Source organism: Urocitellus parryii, chromosome 11 (assembly GCF_045843805.1).
Source record: "Urocitellus parryii isolate mUroPar1 chromosome 11, mUroPar1.hap1, whole genome shotgun sequence".
NCBI lineage: Eukaryota > Metazoa > Chordata > Mammalia > Rodentia > Sciuridae > Urocitellus > Urocitellus parryii.
Window position 1 is genome coordinate 1,698,345 of NC_135541.1, and position 18,977 is coordinate 1,717,321.

Below are 18,977 nucleotides of genomic sequence, written 5' to 3' on the forward strand. Positions count from 1 at the left end.
GCCCCCCACCTCTGCTCACTCTGAGGAGCCGCCTGCAGGTCTGGAGAGTGACGAAGGGAGAAGGACCAGGCCAGGTCACACTAAGCATGGCTGTGATTCCAAGGACCTGTGCTCTGTGCTGTTCCCCAAGTTCAGAGAAGCCCTGTGGTTGCAGAGAGAAGCCGAGGGGAGGAAACAGGGCTGCCCTCCAGGCTGGTCTAGAACAGACAGCTCTGGGCACTAGCAACCTCAGCTATTGGTGGAGGCCACCGGCCACCCCAGGGTCACAGAGGATCCCAACCTTGCACAGGCCCAGGACCCACACCCACCTAAACAGTGCAGTGCACTGGCACAGGAAAAGCCCGTGCGCTTGGCCGCTGTCACCTGAGCAAGACGTGGTCTGGTGCCTCCCCAGTGCCAGCGGTTGGGGGCTAAAGTCTGGTACCAGACTCCGGGGCTTCATTTTCCTTGAACGAACTTTCTTCCTTGCTGTGAAAACTCAGCCGCGATGCTAATTTGGCGCCACACAATAAACCGTCTGCAGGAATTTTTAAGGGGCTGCCATGTAATTTACGACGGGCCCGGCACGGAAGGAGCCCTGCCAGGGGGAGATGCCCAGCCCCCGTCCGCCGCCGCCGCGCGTCCCACCGAAGCCGGCCTTTGTCCCGGGAAGTGCCGGACCGCGGACGGGAACCGTGGCGCTCGGCGCGCGCCTGGCCGATAACGCCTCTGGTGCCATTTGGAACAGGCCGGCTGTTCCGCGTACCTCGGCGCCGTTGGTAAAGGCGGGGTCGGCCGAGTTTGGAAACAGTGGCTCTGATTCCTGTTCACCTCCATGCCCACCTCCAGGTGGAGGCAGGTCGGGGACACCCCGGCCCCGCCCTGGGCCCTGCGATTAGCGCTAATAGCGATTAATTCCGTCCGCGGCTCAAAGTCCCAGCGGCCACGGCTGCCCGGCCTGCCGCCCTGTGTCCCCTGCGCGCCCCCGCCAGGCGCCCCGCAGCCACGGTGTGGGTCCCGGGCCCAGGGACCCAGGACCGGGCGCCCGCGGCCGAACGCGCTAGATCGCGGCTGCGGCGCGGTGACCGCGGCGGCAGGGAGGGTCCCCCGGGAGGCTCCTGTCCTCGCAGCCAGGAGTTGGGGTCCTAGGAGGCCCGGCGATCCCAGGAGTAGAGGTGTGGGGGTGTGGGGTCTCGGGGTCCCTGCAGCCCTGGGAGGAGGCGGGAGGAGGAGGGCTGGGCAGTTTCCAGAGCCCGGGTGGGGATTCCCGGAGGCGCGGCTGGGCTGCCCGGAGCCAGAGTTGGGAGTTGAGGTCCAGGGATCCGGGCAGCCCAGAGAGAAGCCGGCGGGCTGGGGAGGGATTCCTAGGAGGTGGACAGGCCTTCCCACGGGGTGAACGGGGTGGGGTCCCAGGATTGCTGGCGGCCTGGGGAGGGGGTGTCTCCCAACCTCTGCGCCCATCTAAGTAGGCAGAGCTGCGGGAGGATGCACCCACCGCGCGGGTCGCCGGGTGGGAACGTGCTGGCCTCACAAGTCCGGGGACCCTCTAGGCTGGGGCGGGGGCGGGGGGGGGGGAGGGGCAGCAGGGAGGATAGGAGCTGCCTGGGCACACCTTCTGCTCCCGCCCGCCTACGCACTGGGGGTCCTTGGAGGCGCAGCACATCCACCTGAGGCAGCTCTGGCGGAGTGGGGGAAGTGTGGCCGCCCCACTTGGTAACAACTCCTAACCATGCCTGCCCCTGTGGCTCCAAGTGGCCATTTCCTGGCCTGCTGGACTCTGTGTCTGAATTTGAAACACTGTGGCTTAAATCTGATTTTTTTTTAAGTTCAGCCAATGAGAGGTTTTTTTTTGTTTGTTTTTTAGATGATACAAAACTGGGATTTTAATTGGTTTCATTAATGAAGTTAATTTGGTCCCCTTTAAAATCTACTCATTATTTTATCAATCTACCTGAAAATAACTGCCAAACAAAATAACTACTACCGACTGCTGGTAGAAGGACTTCACACACTGATAAGATATATGTGTGTGCACCTGTGTGTTTTCTACCTCGAGTAGGGTGGCGGCTGGGAGTCCTGGGAATAGGCAGCCAGTGAGTTCTGGGCTGTGGGGAGCCTCTCTGTGTGTCCTGAAAGCTCACTGGTGTCCTGTGGAGTTGGATGGGTAACAGCCCTCAACTTGGGGGACAGATGTGCAGTCTAGAGAGGCAAGTGGCCAGCTGGTGCTCAGCTCTGTCTCTGCAGTGCTGACCACCTCTAGCCACCGACCCCAACCAGGGCCAGCTGCTGTGGAGTCTGACCCATACTAACTGGAGAGTGCAGGGAGAAGTGTCACTCACAGCAAGGACAGCCCCTCCCCTCAACCCCTGGAGCGCCTGAGTGTACCCAGCCCTGTCTTCCTGGTCAGGGTTCCATCCTCTGCCCATTCAGTTCTGTCCTGGACCCCTTCTCCACGAGGATGGTGCTGAGGATCTCCCAGGCAGCCCTCAGGCCAGGTGGCAGGTTCCCAGAAGCTCTTTGTTACAGGTATCAGAATAGAGCCCCACACACCCCTGTGCCACGGCAGGCAGTCGATGGCCCGGGCAGAAAAGTGCCCACACCTCTAGCCCTTCCAGCCTGAAGGTGTCACTACACCCAGGGAGGAGTGGCCCACATGGGGGTCCCGAATCCTGGTGTCTTCAGATTGGGTCCTCCCCAAAGTCCCTGGGGACCTGCAGTGACAAGATGGCCTGCCCCCCTTTCTAAGTTGCTAGAGGTTTCTTCCTCTGGCCCTTTGCCTTCACCACTGCCAAGAGAAGACCACTTTTCTCAGGAGACATGGCCCAGGTCAGAGCTGCTGGGCAAGACAGTCCAGATGGGGTTCCCCTCGACCCCAGTGCTCCTTCAGGCTGTACCATGTACCCTGCACCCCCACTGTGTTCTCAGGGCACCCCCATCTCCAGCCCACTGCCAAGTGCTGGGCATTAAGCTACGGCAGGTCCTCCATCCTCCCACACGCAGCCTTCCGTGACTCTGGCTGCATCTCTCCTGGGGGAATTTCAGGCAGTGTCCTTACCCACAGCCTGCGCCTGCTCTCGGCCACCTTCAAAAAGAACCAGATGCACGCTGCACTCTGAGCCCCTGGTGGCCAGCTGGTGCTCAGTTCTGTCTCTGCAGCCCGGGGCCTCTGGCTTCTACCCACAAAGGAAAGGACACGGAAGGGATCCAAACCCTGCTCCCAGTGAGAATTGCTCCAGTCTGGGGGTTTCCAGGAGACCCCCTGACTGGGGGTTTGACACTGACCCTCACCTCTTTGATTTTTCACCCTCTTCTATCAGTATCCCCAAACAGGATGAAACAAATTAAAACGGACTCCATTCCTTTTGTGCACACGCTGCTCAGCTCCTGAGGGAAACCTCTTAGCAGCAATTAGAAGCCAGGTCAAGTGGCCTGTGGGGCTGAGTGTGCCCGGGGCTCTGCGGACAGCGGCAGTGCCCAGGCTTACCCTCCTCTCTGGTCTCTTCCTTCTAGATTTATTATAAAGTCATTAAGGACATTGAGCCGGGTGAGGAGCTGTTGGTGCACGTGAAGGAAAGTGGCTACTCCCTGGGCGCGGTGCCACCCAGCCTGGATGGTAAGACCCCATGGGCCGCCGCCTGGGCCCCACCCCACGCAGGAGGGTACCAGGTGTCTCCTCACGTCACACCACGTGCTGGGGGGCTGGGCGTCTGGCAATGCAGTGTCCAGTGTTTGCAGACCCCAGGTCAGCTGATGGAGTGCTGCTGGACCCCCTCAGCCTGGGGGCTTCCTCCCTCCTTCCCTGGGACCTCGGAGTCTCACCCCAGATGTGAGAAGGGCGAGGACAGTGTGGCCATCGTAGCCTGCCGAGTTCTGTCTTTAGAGTGATTTGTAAAGCTCTATTAATATTATTTCCATGATAAGTTTTCCCACCCTCGGAATAATACGTAGCCTACTTTGTGACCTGGAAGGCTGCCCCTGCCCACTTTGGGGCTTCCTGTCATCTCGGATAAGAGGATGATGGCTACATATGGGTCTTTAGAAGTGATGTTCACTCGCAGTTCGAAGTTCGGGAGAGTCGGGAGCCTGTCCTGGGTGGGAGGACAACTCGAGGGTGGAGTGGGTCTTCTGCTCCTCCCTGCAGGCTGGGCAACCTCTCTGCTCTCCTTCCCTCTCTGTCATCAGAGTACCTGTCCCCTAGGATGTGACCAGCCAGTGCCCCTTTCTGTCTGTCTGTACCCCTCGAGGAGAAGCCAGCTCCCACAGACGCGGTCCCAAAGCCCGGGCTGGCATTCCTTCCTGGTGCTGAGCAGCCGGGGCTCCTGGGCCAGTGGTTTGAGGGGGGGCCCACCCGGCCACCCGGCCACCCGGCCACCCGGCCTAAGAGCACAGGCCGGTGGCCCTCAGTGGCTTTGCTAAACAGATGTTCAGCGGCTTCTTTTTGGATGAGACCACACCAGTGGACAGAAAGGCCTTCCCTCCGTCTAGCTGTTTCCAGAACTAGCGATTCCTGCTCACGCCAGAGGAAGGAGGGAGGTCGGGCTCCTCCCCCCTGCTTCCTCTCCCTCCCCTGCAAACATACCAAGGTTTAATGATTAATGCCATGAACCCCGAGTTCCTCCAAGGAGCCCCTCCGACTTCCCGGTGACGGAGCCGTGTGGCTGGCCGGGCAGCTGGAATTAGCAGGCAGGCTTTAGGACCAGACCCCCAAGACTGCCTTAGTTTACCCCTCAACCCAGGCCTGGCCCAGCAGTCCGAGTCCCCCTCTGTCGGGCAGCAGTCTCTGTCCCTGACTCGGCAGAAAGGAAATCGCCACAGAGGACAGTTTTGCCAGCCGGGTGCTGTCTGTGCTCTCCTCTAAAGTTTGGTTTTAATTAGGCGGTGGAGAAAAGAAAAATAAATCTGCAAGATTTGAGTAGCAAGAGGGAGGTCTCATTTTCCCTGAAATAATTGTTGAAAAGACCTGTGAATCTTAGATGTTGCACGAGAGCTCCGGGAGATAAATCTACTTAACTTTAAGGAGAGCACTCAACTCCGGAATTTCATTTGTACAATGAAATTTCTTTCTTCCCAAGGTTTTTTAAAAAACCTTGATTCCTGTTCCCCACCTGCCTCCAACCCCCGATATTAAATAACTTGAGTCTACATTTTCCTAATAATCTATCAAACGTCTGTGGGCTAATTGCTTTCCACACACAATAGTCCAACATCAAATATTTGACTTTTCCACCCTCTGCTGTCAAGGTCGCTTCTTTGCCGCCCCAAAAGCCACTCCCCACCCCCACTTAAACTCTGAATCCAGCAGAAAGAAAATGCAAAAACGTTCCTCACTAAGATAATTATCATAAAAACTCTTTTATGCCAGCCTGGCTAAATGCAGAGGCCCCTTATCACTGCAGGAATTTGGAGTCGGCTCTCGAGCTCTTTCGAGGCTGGAGTCGTAGATTAGCGTGTGGATGCCGCGTAATTGTGAACCCCTCCGTTCTCAAAGCCATTAGGCACTGATTTATTTTTCTGTTATGTTCCTGCTCTGCCGTGAAAGTTGCTGATGGAACTTGAGCTAGACAAGGAGGTGCAGGTTTGATGGGCAAGACACAGGCTGGGCCCGAGTGGCTTGGTTTGGGTAGAAGTCAGACTCTCCACCGCAGTTGGATGAAGAGAGCTCGGTTTCCCATCATTCTCTTTTGTGCTTTTGGGAGAGCAGGGCTTGGCTGGGGACCACATCAGGTGAGAGGTTGAAAGGGAGCTGGGTTTGCTGACCACGTGCAGATTCCCGGGTCCAGCGACCTTTCATTTTCTTTAGACGCTTGTCAAAAAGAATTCTTTCCCATGAGAACTTTCTTGGTCTTGGGAGAAAATAAAGTCCTTTGTATTCAAATGCGCTTTCCCATCTAGAGAGGCTCACAATAATGCACTGCCCCCTCCCCAGGGAAGGTCCCGAGGACACCGTGTGTGCGTACAGTGTGGGACAGACACACCACACCATGGGTTGCCACAGGACGCGCGTCCGGGTGTCGCACACACTTTTAGCACTTCTTTAAGATGGGGTTGCTGTGGCTGCTGAAGGGACACCCATGTGCACTCGGATCCCGCCTCCCCTGCCTGCGGGAAGCTGAAGGGCCCGTCCACACCACACACAGGGGCTGGTGAGGCTCCGCTGTGTCTTCCGCGCGGGGGGGTGGGGGGGGGCACGGGAGTTTGCAGAAGAATGGGACCCAGGACGATGGAACACCGTGTGTCACCATGGCCCACTGCACTGCCTCCAGTGTGCCCTCGGACACCACCAGAATCAGAATCTGGACTTTCATTTTAAACCTGTCAAGTCCTCTGCTGATTCTGTTGCATGGTGTCTTGTGGGCTTCTGCAGGACCTTACGCATGCTCACGTGCTCTGCCCCTGAGCTACACCCCTAGCCCCCCAGATTTTTATTTTAAATCCAAATTTCAAATCAAAAATGGAAAAATGAGTTGGTCAGCGGGATGGGTGATGGAGGTGGCACTTCTTCTTGTCTTTGTTTTCAAACCTCGGCTTCTGCAGTTGTGCTGCTTTTTGGGGTGGGGGACTAGAGAAGCACCATAAATTGGTGACTTGGTTCCGATGCTGGTGGTGTCCCTCATCTCTTCTGTGACAAAGTGGGACACACAGATAGCACCCATGGCGCTCGGGTTAGTGCAAGGCTCGAATACATGAATCCCGTGAAGCTCCTAGGACAGCGCCTGCCCCACAGGTGCCCAGGGAACCTCCCGTGTGAACACCACTGTTTACATAATGTTCACAGCAAACACCTCTTGAAAAGGTCCTGCACACTGGGTTATATTAAAGCCATCGTGTAGACCTGGAGGTGACTGTTTCTGTAATGTGAGTCACCTTTGCCCTCCTCCTCCCCCTCCTCACTCTGAGGTTCCCATTGGGGGTCCCACCCTGGCACCCAAGGATGAGTCCAGGGCCTAGGAGGGTTTTTCTGGCTCTGCACCTGTCCAGGAATGATCCCAGGTGGCCTTCCCGACAGATTTTGGGATAGAGACTTGGGTGCCCAGTGTCCAGCATGAGGCTGCAGCGCACACCCCATGTGGCCCAGCAGGGCTGTGTGGGTGAGGGTCTGCAGATCTGGAGGGCTCACTGTATTCTTTCTCTGTGGTCTCGTCCTCCCCAGCAAGTTCCTTGTTGGCCACAGTCTCAGATGAATCAGCAGGGACAGGACACCTAACTCCTGGTGAAACTGGGTTATCTGGACTAGAAGTGGCATCTACCGCGTGGCCCCAAACCCACGCAGGCCCAAGGCCCTCTTTTGGCCTGGCAGCCCTTCCTTGCCACCCAGATATTAGCCCCTTTCCAAAGATTTGGCCAGGAGTCACAGCTGGTGGGCAGCACTGGTGTCCTGCAGGTGTCACCCTGTGGGCTCAGCAGCAGCATCTTAGGGACTCGAGGTGGCACTGGGTTCCCACCATTAGGGGTGGCAGTGCAGCCCAGGCCTTTACCCTTGGACTCAGGGAAGCCTCCAGTATCAGGAGGTGCCCCTGCCCATGGCTATCACAATGCCCAGGCTGCAGAGCATCTCGCCTCCTCCAGGACTTGGAGGTGGCCCCTGGTCATAGCTGTCTCTCCTTCGTCCCCATTTCTCCTGCCTCGGAACCCTGCAGCTCCAGCCTTCTCAGTCAGCCCAGTTCACCGAGGCTCTGCCCAGGCTGGGCACGTGCACACCCACACGTTCACTTGAGCACATGCAACCCCTGACATACATCCTCGCATCTGAACCTGTGCACACGTGTTCATGCATTCACAATACACGTGGATGCACTGCACACGCGCACATGCGATGCGCACACTCAAAGCATACATGTGCACATAAGTATGTGCCTACATAACACATGACACAGTTATGTGCTCACAAGTGACAACACAACACAACATGCATGCATGAGCCACCAAAACACATGCACACATGCAAAGTGCGCACACGTGGACACACAAAGATGGATACAAACATGTATATACCCCAAATGCAGGCACATTTGCACAGTACATGCATACTACACATGTGCAAGCTTGGAAATATGCCAATACACAAATATTTGCACACACAGTTGCCTAGAAACCCATGAACACATGTTCACGTACACACATGTGCATGTAAACACAAATGCATGCTCATGGATATGGGTGCAAATACACAGACATGCACACATGTTCACACAAAGATGCACAAACATGGTACAGTTGTGCTGGGCTGGTCAGACTCCTGCAAATACACCCCATGCAGCTGCACACACCATGCACAAGCATGTGTCTGCACACCCACACGTGCCCACAAGCACACGAATGTGCTGTGCTACTGTGAGAGGTCAGAGCAGGTGTTCTCTCTCCAGCCAGGTGGCAAGCAGGGTTCCTGGGTGGGGACACAGGCTCTGGGTGGAAGCTGTCCTCCAGCAGCACAGGCCGGGGAGGCGGGAGGGGGCCCAGACCCACCCCCGCAGGGTGACAGCTCCAGCCTGATTGTTTGGCTTGGCACCGTGGTCAGGATGCTGCTCATAAACTTAATAATAGCTGCCCCCCTTTTAATTTGTTTGACCTTGATGACAATAATTTATTATACGCGTTGGCGCTCTGTCGTCTCTTCCCCTGATTCATAAACAAAGCCTTGGCCTGGCTTCCTTCTGGCTCCCAGACAGAGCCCCCTCTGCCCACAGTGGCTGCCTGAGGCCCGGCCAGGGCCCCCATGCGGTGGGCTCAGTGTTTCCCAGGAGGCAGAGCCGGGGTCTTCCGTCCCTGTGGTTCCCAGGCCCCGGGGACCCTGGCTCCAGGATGGAGGCAGAGGAGAGCCAGGCAGGGGGGCTCTGGCTCTGCTGCCACCTCCTGTCCTGTCTTGCAGAGGAGCCCACGTTCCGCTGTGACGAGTGTGACGAGCTCTTCCCGTGCAAGGTGGACCTGCGGCGCCACAAGAAGTACGCCTGCGGCTCTGCGGGGACCGCCGCCTACCAGGGCCTGGGGGAGGGGCTCAAGCCCGAGGGCCTCGGTGGCGGGGGCAGCGACCCCTCCCACGAGTGCAAGGACTGCGAGCGGATGTTCCCCACCAAGTACAGGTGCCACCCCCCGCCAGGCGGGCACCAGGGCCAGGCGGGCACCAGGGGCAGGAGGGCACCAGGGGCAGGCGGGCACCAGGGCCAGGAGGGCACCAGGGGCAGGCGGGCACCAGGGGCAGGAGGGCACCAGGGGCAGGCGGGCACCAGGGGCAGGAGGGCACCAGGGCCAGGCGGGCACCAGGGGCAGGAGGGCACCAGGGGCAGGAGGGCACCAGGGGCAGGCGGGCACCAGGGGCAGGAGGGCACCAGGGCCAGGCGGGCACCAGGGGCAGGAGGGCACCAGGGCCAGGAGGGCACCAGGGCCAGGCGGGCACCAGGGCCAGGCGGGCACCAGGGGCAGGAGGGCACCAGGGCCAGGCGGGCACCAGGGGCAGGAGGCACCAGGGGCAGGAGGGCACCAGGGGCAGGAGGGCACCAGGGGCAGGCGGGCACCAGGGGCAGGCGGGCACCAGGGACAGGAGGGCACCAGGGCCAGGCGGGCACCAGGGCCAGGAGGGCACCAGGGGCAGGCGGGCACCAGGGCCAGGCGGGCACCAGGGGCAGGCGGGCACCAGGGCCAGGCGGGCACCAGGGGCAGGAGGGCACCAGGGGCAGGCGGGCACCAGGGCCAGGCGGGCACCAGGGGCAGGAGGGCACCAGGGGCAGGAGGGCACCAGGGGCAGGCGGGCACCAGGGCAGGAGGGCACCAGGGGCAGGCGGGCACCAGGGGCAGGCGGGCACCAGGGGCAGGAGGGCACCAGGGGCAGGCGGGCACCAGGGGCAGGAGGGCACCAGGGCCAGGCGGGCACCAGGGGCAGGAGGGCACCAGGGCCAGGCGGGCACCAGGGGCAGGAGGGCACCAGGGGCAGGAGGGCACCAGGGGCAGGCGGGCACCAGGGCCAGGCGGGCACCAGGGGCAGGAGGGCACCAGGGCCAGGCGGGCACCAGGGGCAGGAGGGCACCAGGGGCAGGAGGGCACCAGGGGCAGGTGGGCACCAGGGCAGGAGGGCACCAGGGGCAGGAGGGCACCAGGGCCAGGCGGGCACCAGGGGCAGGAGGGCACCAGGGCCAGGCGGGCACCAGGGGCAGGAGGCACCAGGGGCAGGAGGGCACCAGGGGCAGGAGGGCACCAGGGGCAGGAGGGCACCAGGGCCAGGAGGGCACCAGGGGCAGGAGGGCACCAGGGCCAGGCGGGCACCAGGGGCAGGAGGGCACCAGGGCCAGGAGGGCACCAGGGCCAGGCGGGCACCAGGGGCAGGAGGGCACCAGGGGCAGGAGGGCACCAGGGCCAGGCGGGCACCAGGGGCAGGAGGGCACCAGGGCCAGGCGGGCACCAGGGGCAGGCGGGCACCAGGGGCAGGAGGGCACCAGGGCCAGGCGGGCACCAGGGCCCGGAGGGCACCAGGGCCAGGCGGGCACCAGGGCCAGGCGGGCACCAGGGCCAGGCGGGCACCAGGGGCAGGAGGCACCAGGGGCAGGAGGGCACCAGGGGCAGGCGGGCACCAGGCCCCCACACCACGCGGGGACAGAAAAGGCGCACCAGCGGCCCGTGCCGGAGCCTTGGTGTCGCCCCTTTCCCACCAGAAAGTCTGAGCCCCAGAAAGACCTGTTCATCCCTGACAGGGAGGCCACTGCCCCTGCTGGCTGCAGGCCTGCGTTGTGGAGACCGCCTGGCAAGGATCAGGACTGTGCGCAGGTCCTGGGCCTGCTGCGCTCTAGCCCCAGTTGATGCCAGGGGCCACAGTGCCCACTGCCCAGGATGGCATGGGCAGCCTCCCCAGACCCCTCCCCAGGCCCAGGAAGGCGGCATCCAGGACCCCTTCTACCCCAGACCCCAGGCTCTGCTCCCCTCAGGTGGCAGCCACCTGCCGGAGAAGGGCATCAGAGCGCCAGGCCCACTGGACACTGGCTGGACACAGACAGCAGGAGCAGGTCCACTGGCCCTCCTCCACCCTGAGGCTGGACAGAGTCAAGACCCTACCACCCATTGGGGACCTACATGAAATCCCAAGGGCAGATAGCACCCCGGGCTCTATGGGGAGGCAGGACACCCAGTCCCAGAGCTCCAGGAACCAGCGGCTGAGGCTCGGGCCTCTCCCACCTGGGAGGGCTCCCTCCAGGCCCGCCCTGCCCAGTGAGCCACCATCAGGCCGCTGATGGCCTGTGATGGCTGGGGATTTACAGCCCGTCCAGTCCCAGCCCCCTGGGATGCAGACCCTCCACCCAGACGACTGAGAAATGAGCTGGTGGGCGAATCCCGGCAGAGGCCGCCACAGAGCGCGCTAAAGAGGGTCCCTGTTTTCTTTACATAAACACATAAATCACAATTAACAACAGGCAAAAGATACAATCTCCGGGTGCCGGAGGAGCAGGCGTTCCTGATCTAAATGGATGGCTGGGCCCCGTAATTAGCGGGCTGTGATGTATTACTGCTTTGCTCATGAAGATTAACGGATATCCCGGGGACGGGAGGGGAGGCCGGGGTCCCCAGAGAGGAGGGGTCAGAGGCTGTTGGCTCAGCTGGGAGGGGCAGCACCCTGCCAGCAGCTGCTGTCCCCGCCCAAGCGCGTCACCCTTGCAGACCCTCTGCCACTCCCGCTGCCTCCTGGGTGGCAGGCCACTGCGAGGGGCAGCCCCGGCTCCTGCCCAGCCCCCCGTCAGCTCAGGGAAGCGTCCAACCTCCGTGACTCCTTTTTCCCTTGGCCCAAGTTTAGTTCAAAGTTGGGATTTCCCAGAAGGGTGGCCAGGACGTGGGGCCTGGGGTCCCGCCCTGCCCCTGGCTGACTGGGGGTGGCCTTGGATGGGGGACTGAGCTCTGGGTAGGAACCGGCTTCCTCCTGACACAAGGGCCAGCTGTGTCTGCCCCTGGGCAACCCCCAGAGGATGCAGCGGGAGGGGCAGGCCGAGGGCACCAGTGACTCTGACCCCTGTCCCCAGCTTGGAGCAGCACATGATCGTCCACACAGAGGAGCGCGAGTACAAGTGTGACCAGTGTCCCAAGGCCTTCAACTGGAAGTCCAACCTCATCCGCCACCAGATGTCCCATGACAGTGGAAAGCGCTTTGAATGTGAAAACTGCGTGAAGGTACCGTGCCAGCCCCGCCAGCCTGGCCCCGATCCCAGCTCCTCCGCCGTCCTGTGAAAATGCCCAGGGTAGCGATAGCAGCTTAGATGAGAGGCCCCGGGGCCACTGTGGTCCTTCCTCATTCCTGGGGAGGACAGGAAGTCAGAGACCCTATCACACAACTCAGGAGGATCAGGGCCCCAGCAGAACCCAGGTCCTCTCCAGGGAGGCCCTCGTGCCCCTGCCAACCCCAAGGAAGAGGCTGGTGAGGGTGGCCTCCCTGGTGCCAGCCCTCGGGGTCCATGTACTTCAGCCGAGATACTCTCTGCGGGGATCATGTGTGGCCTTCTGGCCCCCAGGTCCTCAGGAGTGACTGTGGGACCCCAGCCCAAAGGCTCTGCGGCTCCCCGGTGGCCCCTAGCAGCTGCCCCGGCCAGCTCGGGCAGGGAGGGCAGCGCCAGAGGGAGGCAGGGCCCGGCCTTTCTGGCTGGACCCTCCAGCAGAGCGTCTCTCCCAGGTGTTCACGGACCCCAGCAACCTGCAGCGGCACATCCGCTCGCAGCACGTGGGCGCCCGGGCGCACGCCTGCCCCGACTGCGGCAAGACCTTCGCCACGTCCTCCGGCCTCAAGCAGCACAAGCACATCCACAGCACCGTCAAGCCCTTCATATGTGAGTGCCCGCTGCCGCCCGCGCCGCCTGCGCCTGCCCCTCGGCCCACGCTGCAGGGGCAGAAATCCCTCCCAGCCAGGCCTGAGGCCTCTGCCTAGTGGCCGGGTCCTGGCAGCCCTCAGGGGCCACTAGGACTGCCCGCTCGCTCCACCCTGCTCCCCGGCCCCCTCCTGCCTGTGCCCCCTCTGTGTTTCCTCCAGTGGCTGCAGGTAGGTGGTGGGGCAGCAAGGACCTCGGTTCCTCCCCGCCCCTCTGCTCCCAGCACTGGCTGAGCTACAGAGTGCAGCCGGGTGGGGCCAGCCACGGAGCAGTGTCCTCCAGAGCCACAGGGCAGGCCCGCTCCCAGGTGCCCTGTCCTGCTGTCCTCGTGTTCACATGCTAGAGGGAGGAGACGAGGTGACAGACACCAGCTGGGGACAGCAGTGCAGGGCTAGAGCCTCAGGGAGGCCAAGCTGGTGCTGGGTGGGCACTGCCCCTGCACCTTTGTTGGGAGGTGCCCAGCACAGTGGTGAGGAGCACTGGCCTGGGTGCCTGCCGAGAGGCTCAGGGTGGGGGGACGGGGGCCAGAGGTCACCAGGGACCAGTCCTGCAGGCTGTGGGCCTGCACAGGGCCTTTGGCTGGCCCTGGTTCTCAGTGAGTTCAGCCACAGAGAGGCCATGTCCCCGTGTGCCATCGTCTTTGTCACAGCAGGCCTAGTCCCCACGCCTCGTGCAGTCACACACTTTGTGCGTTCCCAAGCACACGCCTGCCCCTGCAGTCACCAACACACACGTGCGTAGTGCAGGATCATCTCACACACACACGTGTGTCCAAGTACACACCTGCCCCATGCAGTCACCTAACACAGACACACGTGTGCATCTCACACACGCCTGCCTCGCACGGTCGTCTCACACGCACACGTCAGGCTGTCACCCCTCGCAGACCTCTGGCTGAGCTGTGTCACCTGTCTGCCCACTGTCCCCATGCTATCATGACACCCAGATCAGGCCTAGTGAGGAGGAGGAGGAGAGCCAGGCCCTGTGGGCGGGTGTGCGTGTTGGCGTGAGGTGAGGGCTTCCAGGACTGGTGCAGCCTCGCCAGGGCAGGGCCCACTGGGACGCACCGTGGTCCTCGGGACGTGCAAACCGGCTTTGTGAAGCCCACTGGGTCCTGTGGAGAGCGTGAGTTCCAGGCTGCCGCCTCCTGGGCGGGCTGAGCCCACGGTTCCCCCGCATGGCACAGGCTCCCCGCGGGGTGGGCCTACCCCACGGTGAGGACACATGCCCTCATCGGTGTCCAGGCCCCGCTCTGTGCCTTGCCTTCTGGCAAAAGCCATGCAGCCCTCGAGATTGAGTCTGTCCCCAGGTTGGTGTTGGGCGGAGGCCAGAGCTGGGCAGCACGCTCGGAGACCCTCCGAGGGCTTCAGCTTGGGATGGGAAACTGCAAGGAAGTGGGGAAGTCCACGTGGGTCACTTGGAGGACAGTGAGGGCACGGGCACTGAGTACACACGGACGCCGTGTCACCCACTGGGTGAAACCTGTGTGCACGCCCATAGCTCACCCTACTCCTGGAAGGCCCAGGCCCCGCCAGCTCAGAAACCGAGGCAATGTCGGTCCCACTGGGGAGCTGGAGTGTGCCCTGTGGGTGCCTGAGGGAGAGGTGGGAAGGAGGAGGCGAGAATTGGCATGGAAATGGGAGGCTCCTCTCGAGCACTTTCCCAAAGAGCACCCTCCTGCAGAGGACGGGCGTGTGCAGTGAGGGTGTGTGAGTGGGTGACCACAGGGGGAGTGGGGGACGTGTCCTGGAGAGGAGGGGCGTGTGCAGTGAGGGTGTGTGAGTGGGTGACCACAGGGGGAGTGGGGGACGTGTCGTGGAGAGGAGGGGCGTGTGCAGTGAGGGTGTGTGAGTGGGTGACCACAGGGGAGTGGGGGACGTGTCCTGCAGAGGACGGGCGTGTGCAGTGAGGGTGTGTGAGTGGGTGACCACAGGGGGAGTGGGGGACGTGTCGTGGAGAGGAGGGGCGTGTGCAGTGAGGGTGTGTGAGTGGGTGACCACAGGGGAGTGGGGGACGTGTCCTGCAGAGGACGGGCGTGTGCAGTGAGGGTGTGTGAGTGGGTGACCACAGGGGGAGTGGGGGACGTGTAGTGGAGAGGAGGGGCGTGTGCAGTGAGGGTGTGTGAGTGGGTGACCACAGGGGAGTGGGGGACGTGTCGTGGAGAGGAGAGGCGTGTGCAGTGAGGGTGTGTGAGTGGGTGACCACAGGGGAGTGGGGGACGGGTCGTGGAGAGGAGAGGCGTGTGCAGTGAGGGTGTGTGAGTGGGTGACCACAGGGGGAGTGGGGGACGTGTCCTGCAGAGGACGGGCGTGTGCAGTGAGGGTGTGTGAGTGGGTGACCACAGGGGAGTGGGGGACGTGTCCTGGAGAGGAGGGGCGTGTGCAGTGAGGGTGTGTGAGTGGGTGACCACAGGGGAGTGGGGGACGTGTAGTGGCCTGCGTCCACACCCGTCCGACGAGGGAAAGGAGCCCTTGTTTCCGTGGTTAGGAAGAAGCTGTCCCGTGGACACCCATGCTTGCGTGTGCTCCTCACGTTCTTGTTAGAGGAGCAAGAGGAAGACGAGCGGGTGCTTCACTCACCCAGCCCACAGGACCCTGAGCCAGGGCACTTGAGCCTCGGGAAGTGGGAGGATCTGAGTGGTCAGGGTTTGCTCTCACCCGTGGGGACAGCCGTGTCTGGAGCGGTGAGGAAGTAGGAGGCTGTGGAGCCCAGACCCCTGTGGCAGCCAGCTGAGGGGGCCTAGCCCTGCTGCGGCCCTCGGCCAGGCCTGGGCTGGCTCTCCCTCCCCCCGGAGACAGCCCCAGGGTGGGACACCTGTGCACACACAGGCACATGCGTTTATACGTGCACCTCTTCCCTATAGTACACAGACAGGTGAGCACATGCTCTGTGCACGCATGAGACGTGGCATGTTATAGAATCATGGCACATACATGAAGAGGCGCACACACATGCACAGAGGCACGCTTGCCCGCACAGCTGCTCCCCCTGGAGGTACGGGTCCCCTGTAATTTCATACGGCCTGTGTCTGCTCTCTGCTGATGTTCCAGGTGAGGTCTGCCACAAGTCCTACACGCAGTTCTCCAACCTGTGCCGGCACAAGCGCATGCACGCGGACTGCCGCACGCAGATCAAGTGCAAGGACTGTGGGCAGATGTTCAGCACTACCTCCTCCCTGAACAAGCACCGGCGCTTCTGCGAGGGCAAGAGCCATTACACGCCGGGCGGCCTCTTCGCCCCGGGCCTGCCCTTGACCCCCAGCCCCCTGATGGACAAGGCCAAGCCCTCCCCCAACCTCAACCACACTGGCCTGGGCTTCAACGAGTACTTCCCCTCCAGGCCCCACCCCGGGAGCCTGCCCTTCTCCACGGGCCCCCCGGCCTTCCCTGCACTCACGCCCGGCTTCCCGGGCATCTTCCCTCCGTCCTTGTACCCCCGGCCGCCTCTGCTACCTCCCACACCGTTGCTCAAGAGCCCCCTGAACCACACCCAGGACGCCAAGCTCCCCAGCCCCCTGGGGAACCCAGCACTGCCCCTCATCTCCGCGGTCAGCAACAGCGGCCAGGGCGCCACGGCGGCCCCGGGGCCGGAGGAGAAGCTGGAGAGCCGCCTGGAGGACACGTACGTGGAGAAGCTCAAGACCAGGAGCCCCGACATGTCCGATGGCAGCGACTTCGAGGACATCAACACCACGACGGGGACCGACCTGGACACCACCACGGGGACCGGCTCGGACCTGGACAGCGACGTGGACAGCGACCGGGACAAGGGCAAGGACCAGGGCAAGCCCGAGTTTGGCGGCGGCTCGGTGCCCCCGGGGTCCACCCACAGTGGGGCCGAGGTGCCCGTCTTCTACTCACAGCACTCCTTCTTCCCGCCGCCCGAGGAGCAGCTGCTGACCGCCTCGGGCGCTGCCGGCGACTCCATCAAAGCCATCGCGTCCATTGCGGAGAAGTACTTTGGCCCGGGCTTCATGGGCATGCAGGAGAAGAAGCTGGGCGCGCTGCCCTACCACTCGGTGTTCCCCTTCCAGTTCCTGCCCAATTTCCCCCACTCCCTGTACCCCTTCACGGACCGCGCCCTGGCCCACAACCTGCTGGTCAAGGCCGAGCCAAAGTCGCCCCGGGACACACTCAAGGTGGGCGGCCCCAGCGCCGAGTGCCCCTTCGACCTCACCACCAAACCAAAAGAGGGGAAGCCCATCCTGCCCGCGCCCAAGGTGCCCCCGGCACCCGCGTCCAGCGAGGAGCAGCCACTGGACTTGAGCATCGGCAGCCGGGCCCGCGCCAGCCAGAACGGAGGGGGCCGGGAGCCCCGGAAGAACCACATCTACGGGGAGCGGAAGCCAGGGGCCGGCGAGGGGCTGCCCAAGGTGTGCCCGGCGCAGCTGCCCCAGCAGCCCTCCCTGCACTACGCCAAGCCCTCTCCCTTCTTCATGGACCCCATTTACAGGTATTAACATGCCCCGTCCTCACCTCCTCTTGCCCGGAGCCCACGCCGCAGGAGCTGGCCACATCCGCCCCAGGTTCTCTGCCTCTGTGGGCTTCAGGGAGGGGCCTCAGCTCCTGGGGCTCCATACCCCTCTGGAGGGGCATCTGGCTGGGCCACTCCCAGGGTTGGTGGGCCGGGGTGGGGCCTCCTGGACACGTGTGGTTCCCTTGTACCGACCGCAAGTCAGATGTCCTCTGCCCCACCTTGAGCCCCTCCTGAGTACTGCCATCATCAGTATCCACGCCTCCCTGTGTCCAGCTGTCTTTCCTGAACCAAGTCTGTGTTCCGGAAAAGGTCAGAGGGGCCTGCACTGGCTCTGAGCTCTCTGTCCACCTCCCTGAGGCTCCACATCCCCAAGGCTGCCCCTGTGGTCCCACCCCACTCTTGAAGCCACACTAAGGGGCATTTTGGTGGCCTGGGAGAAACCACAGAGGGAGCTGTTGGTCCCCAGAGGGGACGAGGGAGAGGATAGGGAAGTTCAAGAGGGTCTGCAGGACATCAGCCTCCCATCTCTCTGATGTCCTCCCAGCAAGGGGCCGGCTGAGTCCCGTTCCCCAGCCAGTGGGCAGGCTCTGCCCCTCCCTAGGTGGGGTCCACAGGGAGAGCGGGACCAGGTTCCATGGCAGGGGTCCTACCATCCTCGCCATGAAGGGAGACCCCAGGGGCTGCCCCCAGCGGGTGCCCCCAGCAGAGGCCGAGCACCAGGGCCAGCCCAGGCCTCGGAAGCCTGTGTGCTAAAGCTGCAGAGAGCGGACGGCGGCCCCTTCTGAAGACCGCGTCTGCTGGCCCTGCAGTTCAGCCCCATGGGGGCACAGAGGACAGCTTCTACTTGGGTGAGGAGGTCTCACCTGCTGTGCTTGGGGATCTAGGAGGACAAAGATGAGAACAAGTGATGTCAGAGTGCGGAGGCCAGAGAGCTGCCTTCAGGGCTGGCCTGGCCTGGCCGCTCTGCCAGGGACACGGCGCCCACAGCACCGCTGGGGCCGAGGCCGCTCCCACCCAGACCAAGCCGCATCTGCAGCCAGCTCCTACGCTGTGCAGGGTGCCAGCACCCTCATCGCAGGATCGAGAAACGTGCCCCCGGTGTTGCTTGGAAGAGGCCCGTCCACCGGCTGCGTGGGACGGGCCAGAGGCTCAGCAGGGAGGGTCGAGGCCGCAGCCCTGCTTCCAGGGCGCAGGTGGCCAGCACCAGGCCAGGGCAGCGCTGGCCAGTTGATGAGGGGCTCGTAAGACTGGGGAGGCCCATCCTCTACCCAGTGCCTCACTTTCTCTAGGGTGTGCTGGCTGTCAGGGAGTCCAGGGTGGCACCTGCCGTGACAGTCACATTGGCCACATAGGCAAGTATGTACAAAGGACCTCAACCTTGGAAAAATAACAATAATTAAGTAGGATCCCAGGACCTCCACAGGCCACCTTGGTGTGCATAGGACCCAGGCGGGTGACGAGCCTTCTGGGGGTCCCCAGGGCTGGAGCAGAGAGACAGGGTGGTCTGCCTGAGCCTCTCTGGCCTCTCTCTCGTCCTCTGCCCTTCCCCTTCAGACACCCCTCCCTCCACCCCACTGGTTTAGGGCTTAGGGCCTGGGCTTCCCGGGAAGCTGCAGGGGCCACGGGCAGCCTGGGAGGTGGAACTGTGAGGACCACAGGGCCCGAAGGCCCCCTTCACACACACCCTCACAC

The 18,977-nt window shown here is 62.5% G+C and overlaps 1 protein-coding gene across 1 annotated transcript in view; it reads left to right on the forward strand.

The window, feature by feature from the left end:
* Prdm16 (PR/SET domain 16) overlaps positions 1-18,977 on the forward strand; it is a 305,414-nt gene that overhangs the window by 268,429 nt on the left and 18,008 nt on the right. Inside the window, exons 5-9 of the mRNA XM_026412875.2 lie at positions 3,490-3,592; positions 8,846-9,056; positions 11,973-12,120; positions 12,617-12,770; positions 15,860-17,261. Of these exons, the coding sequence (XP_026268660.1) occupies positions 3,490-3,592; positions 8,846-9,056; positions 11,973-12,120; positions 12,617-12,770; positions 15,860-17,261 (2,018 nt within the window). The remainder of the gene's footprint in view (positions 1-3,489; positions 3,593-8,845; positions 9,057-11,972; positions 12,121-12,616; positions 12,771-15,859; positions 17,262-18,977) is intronic.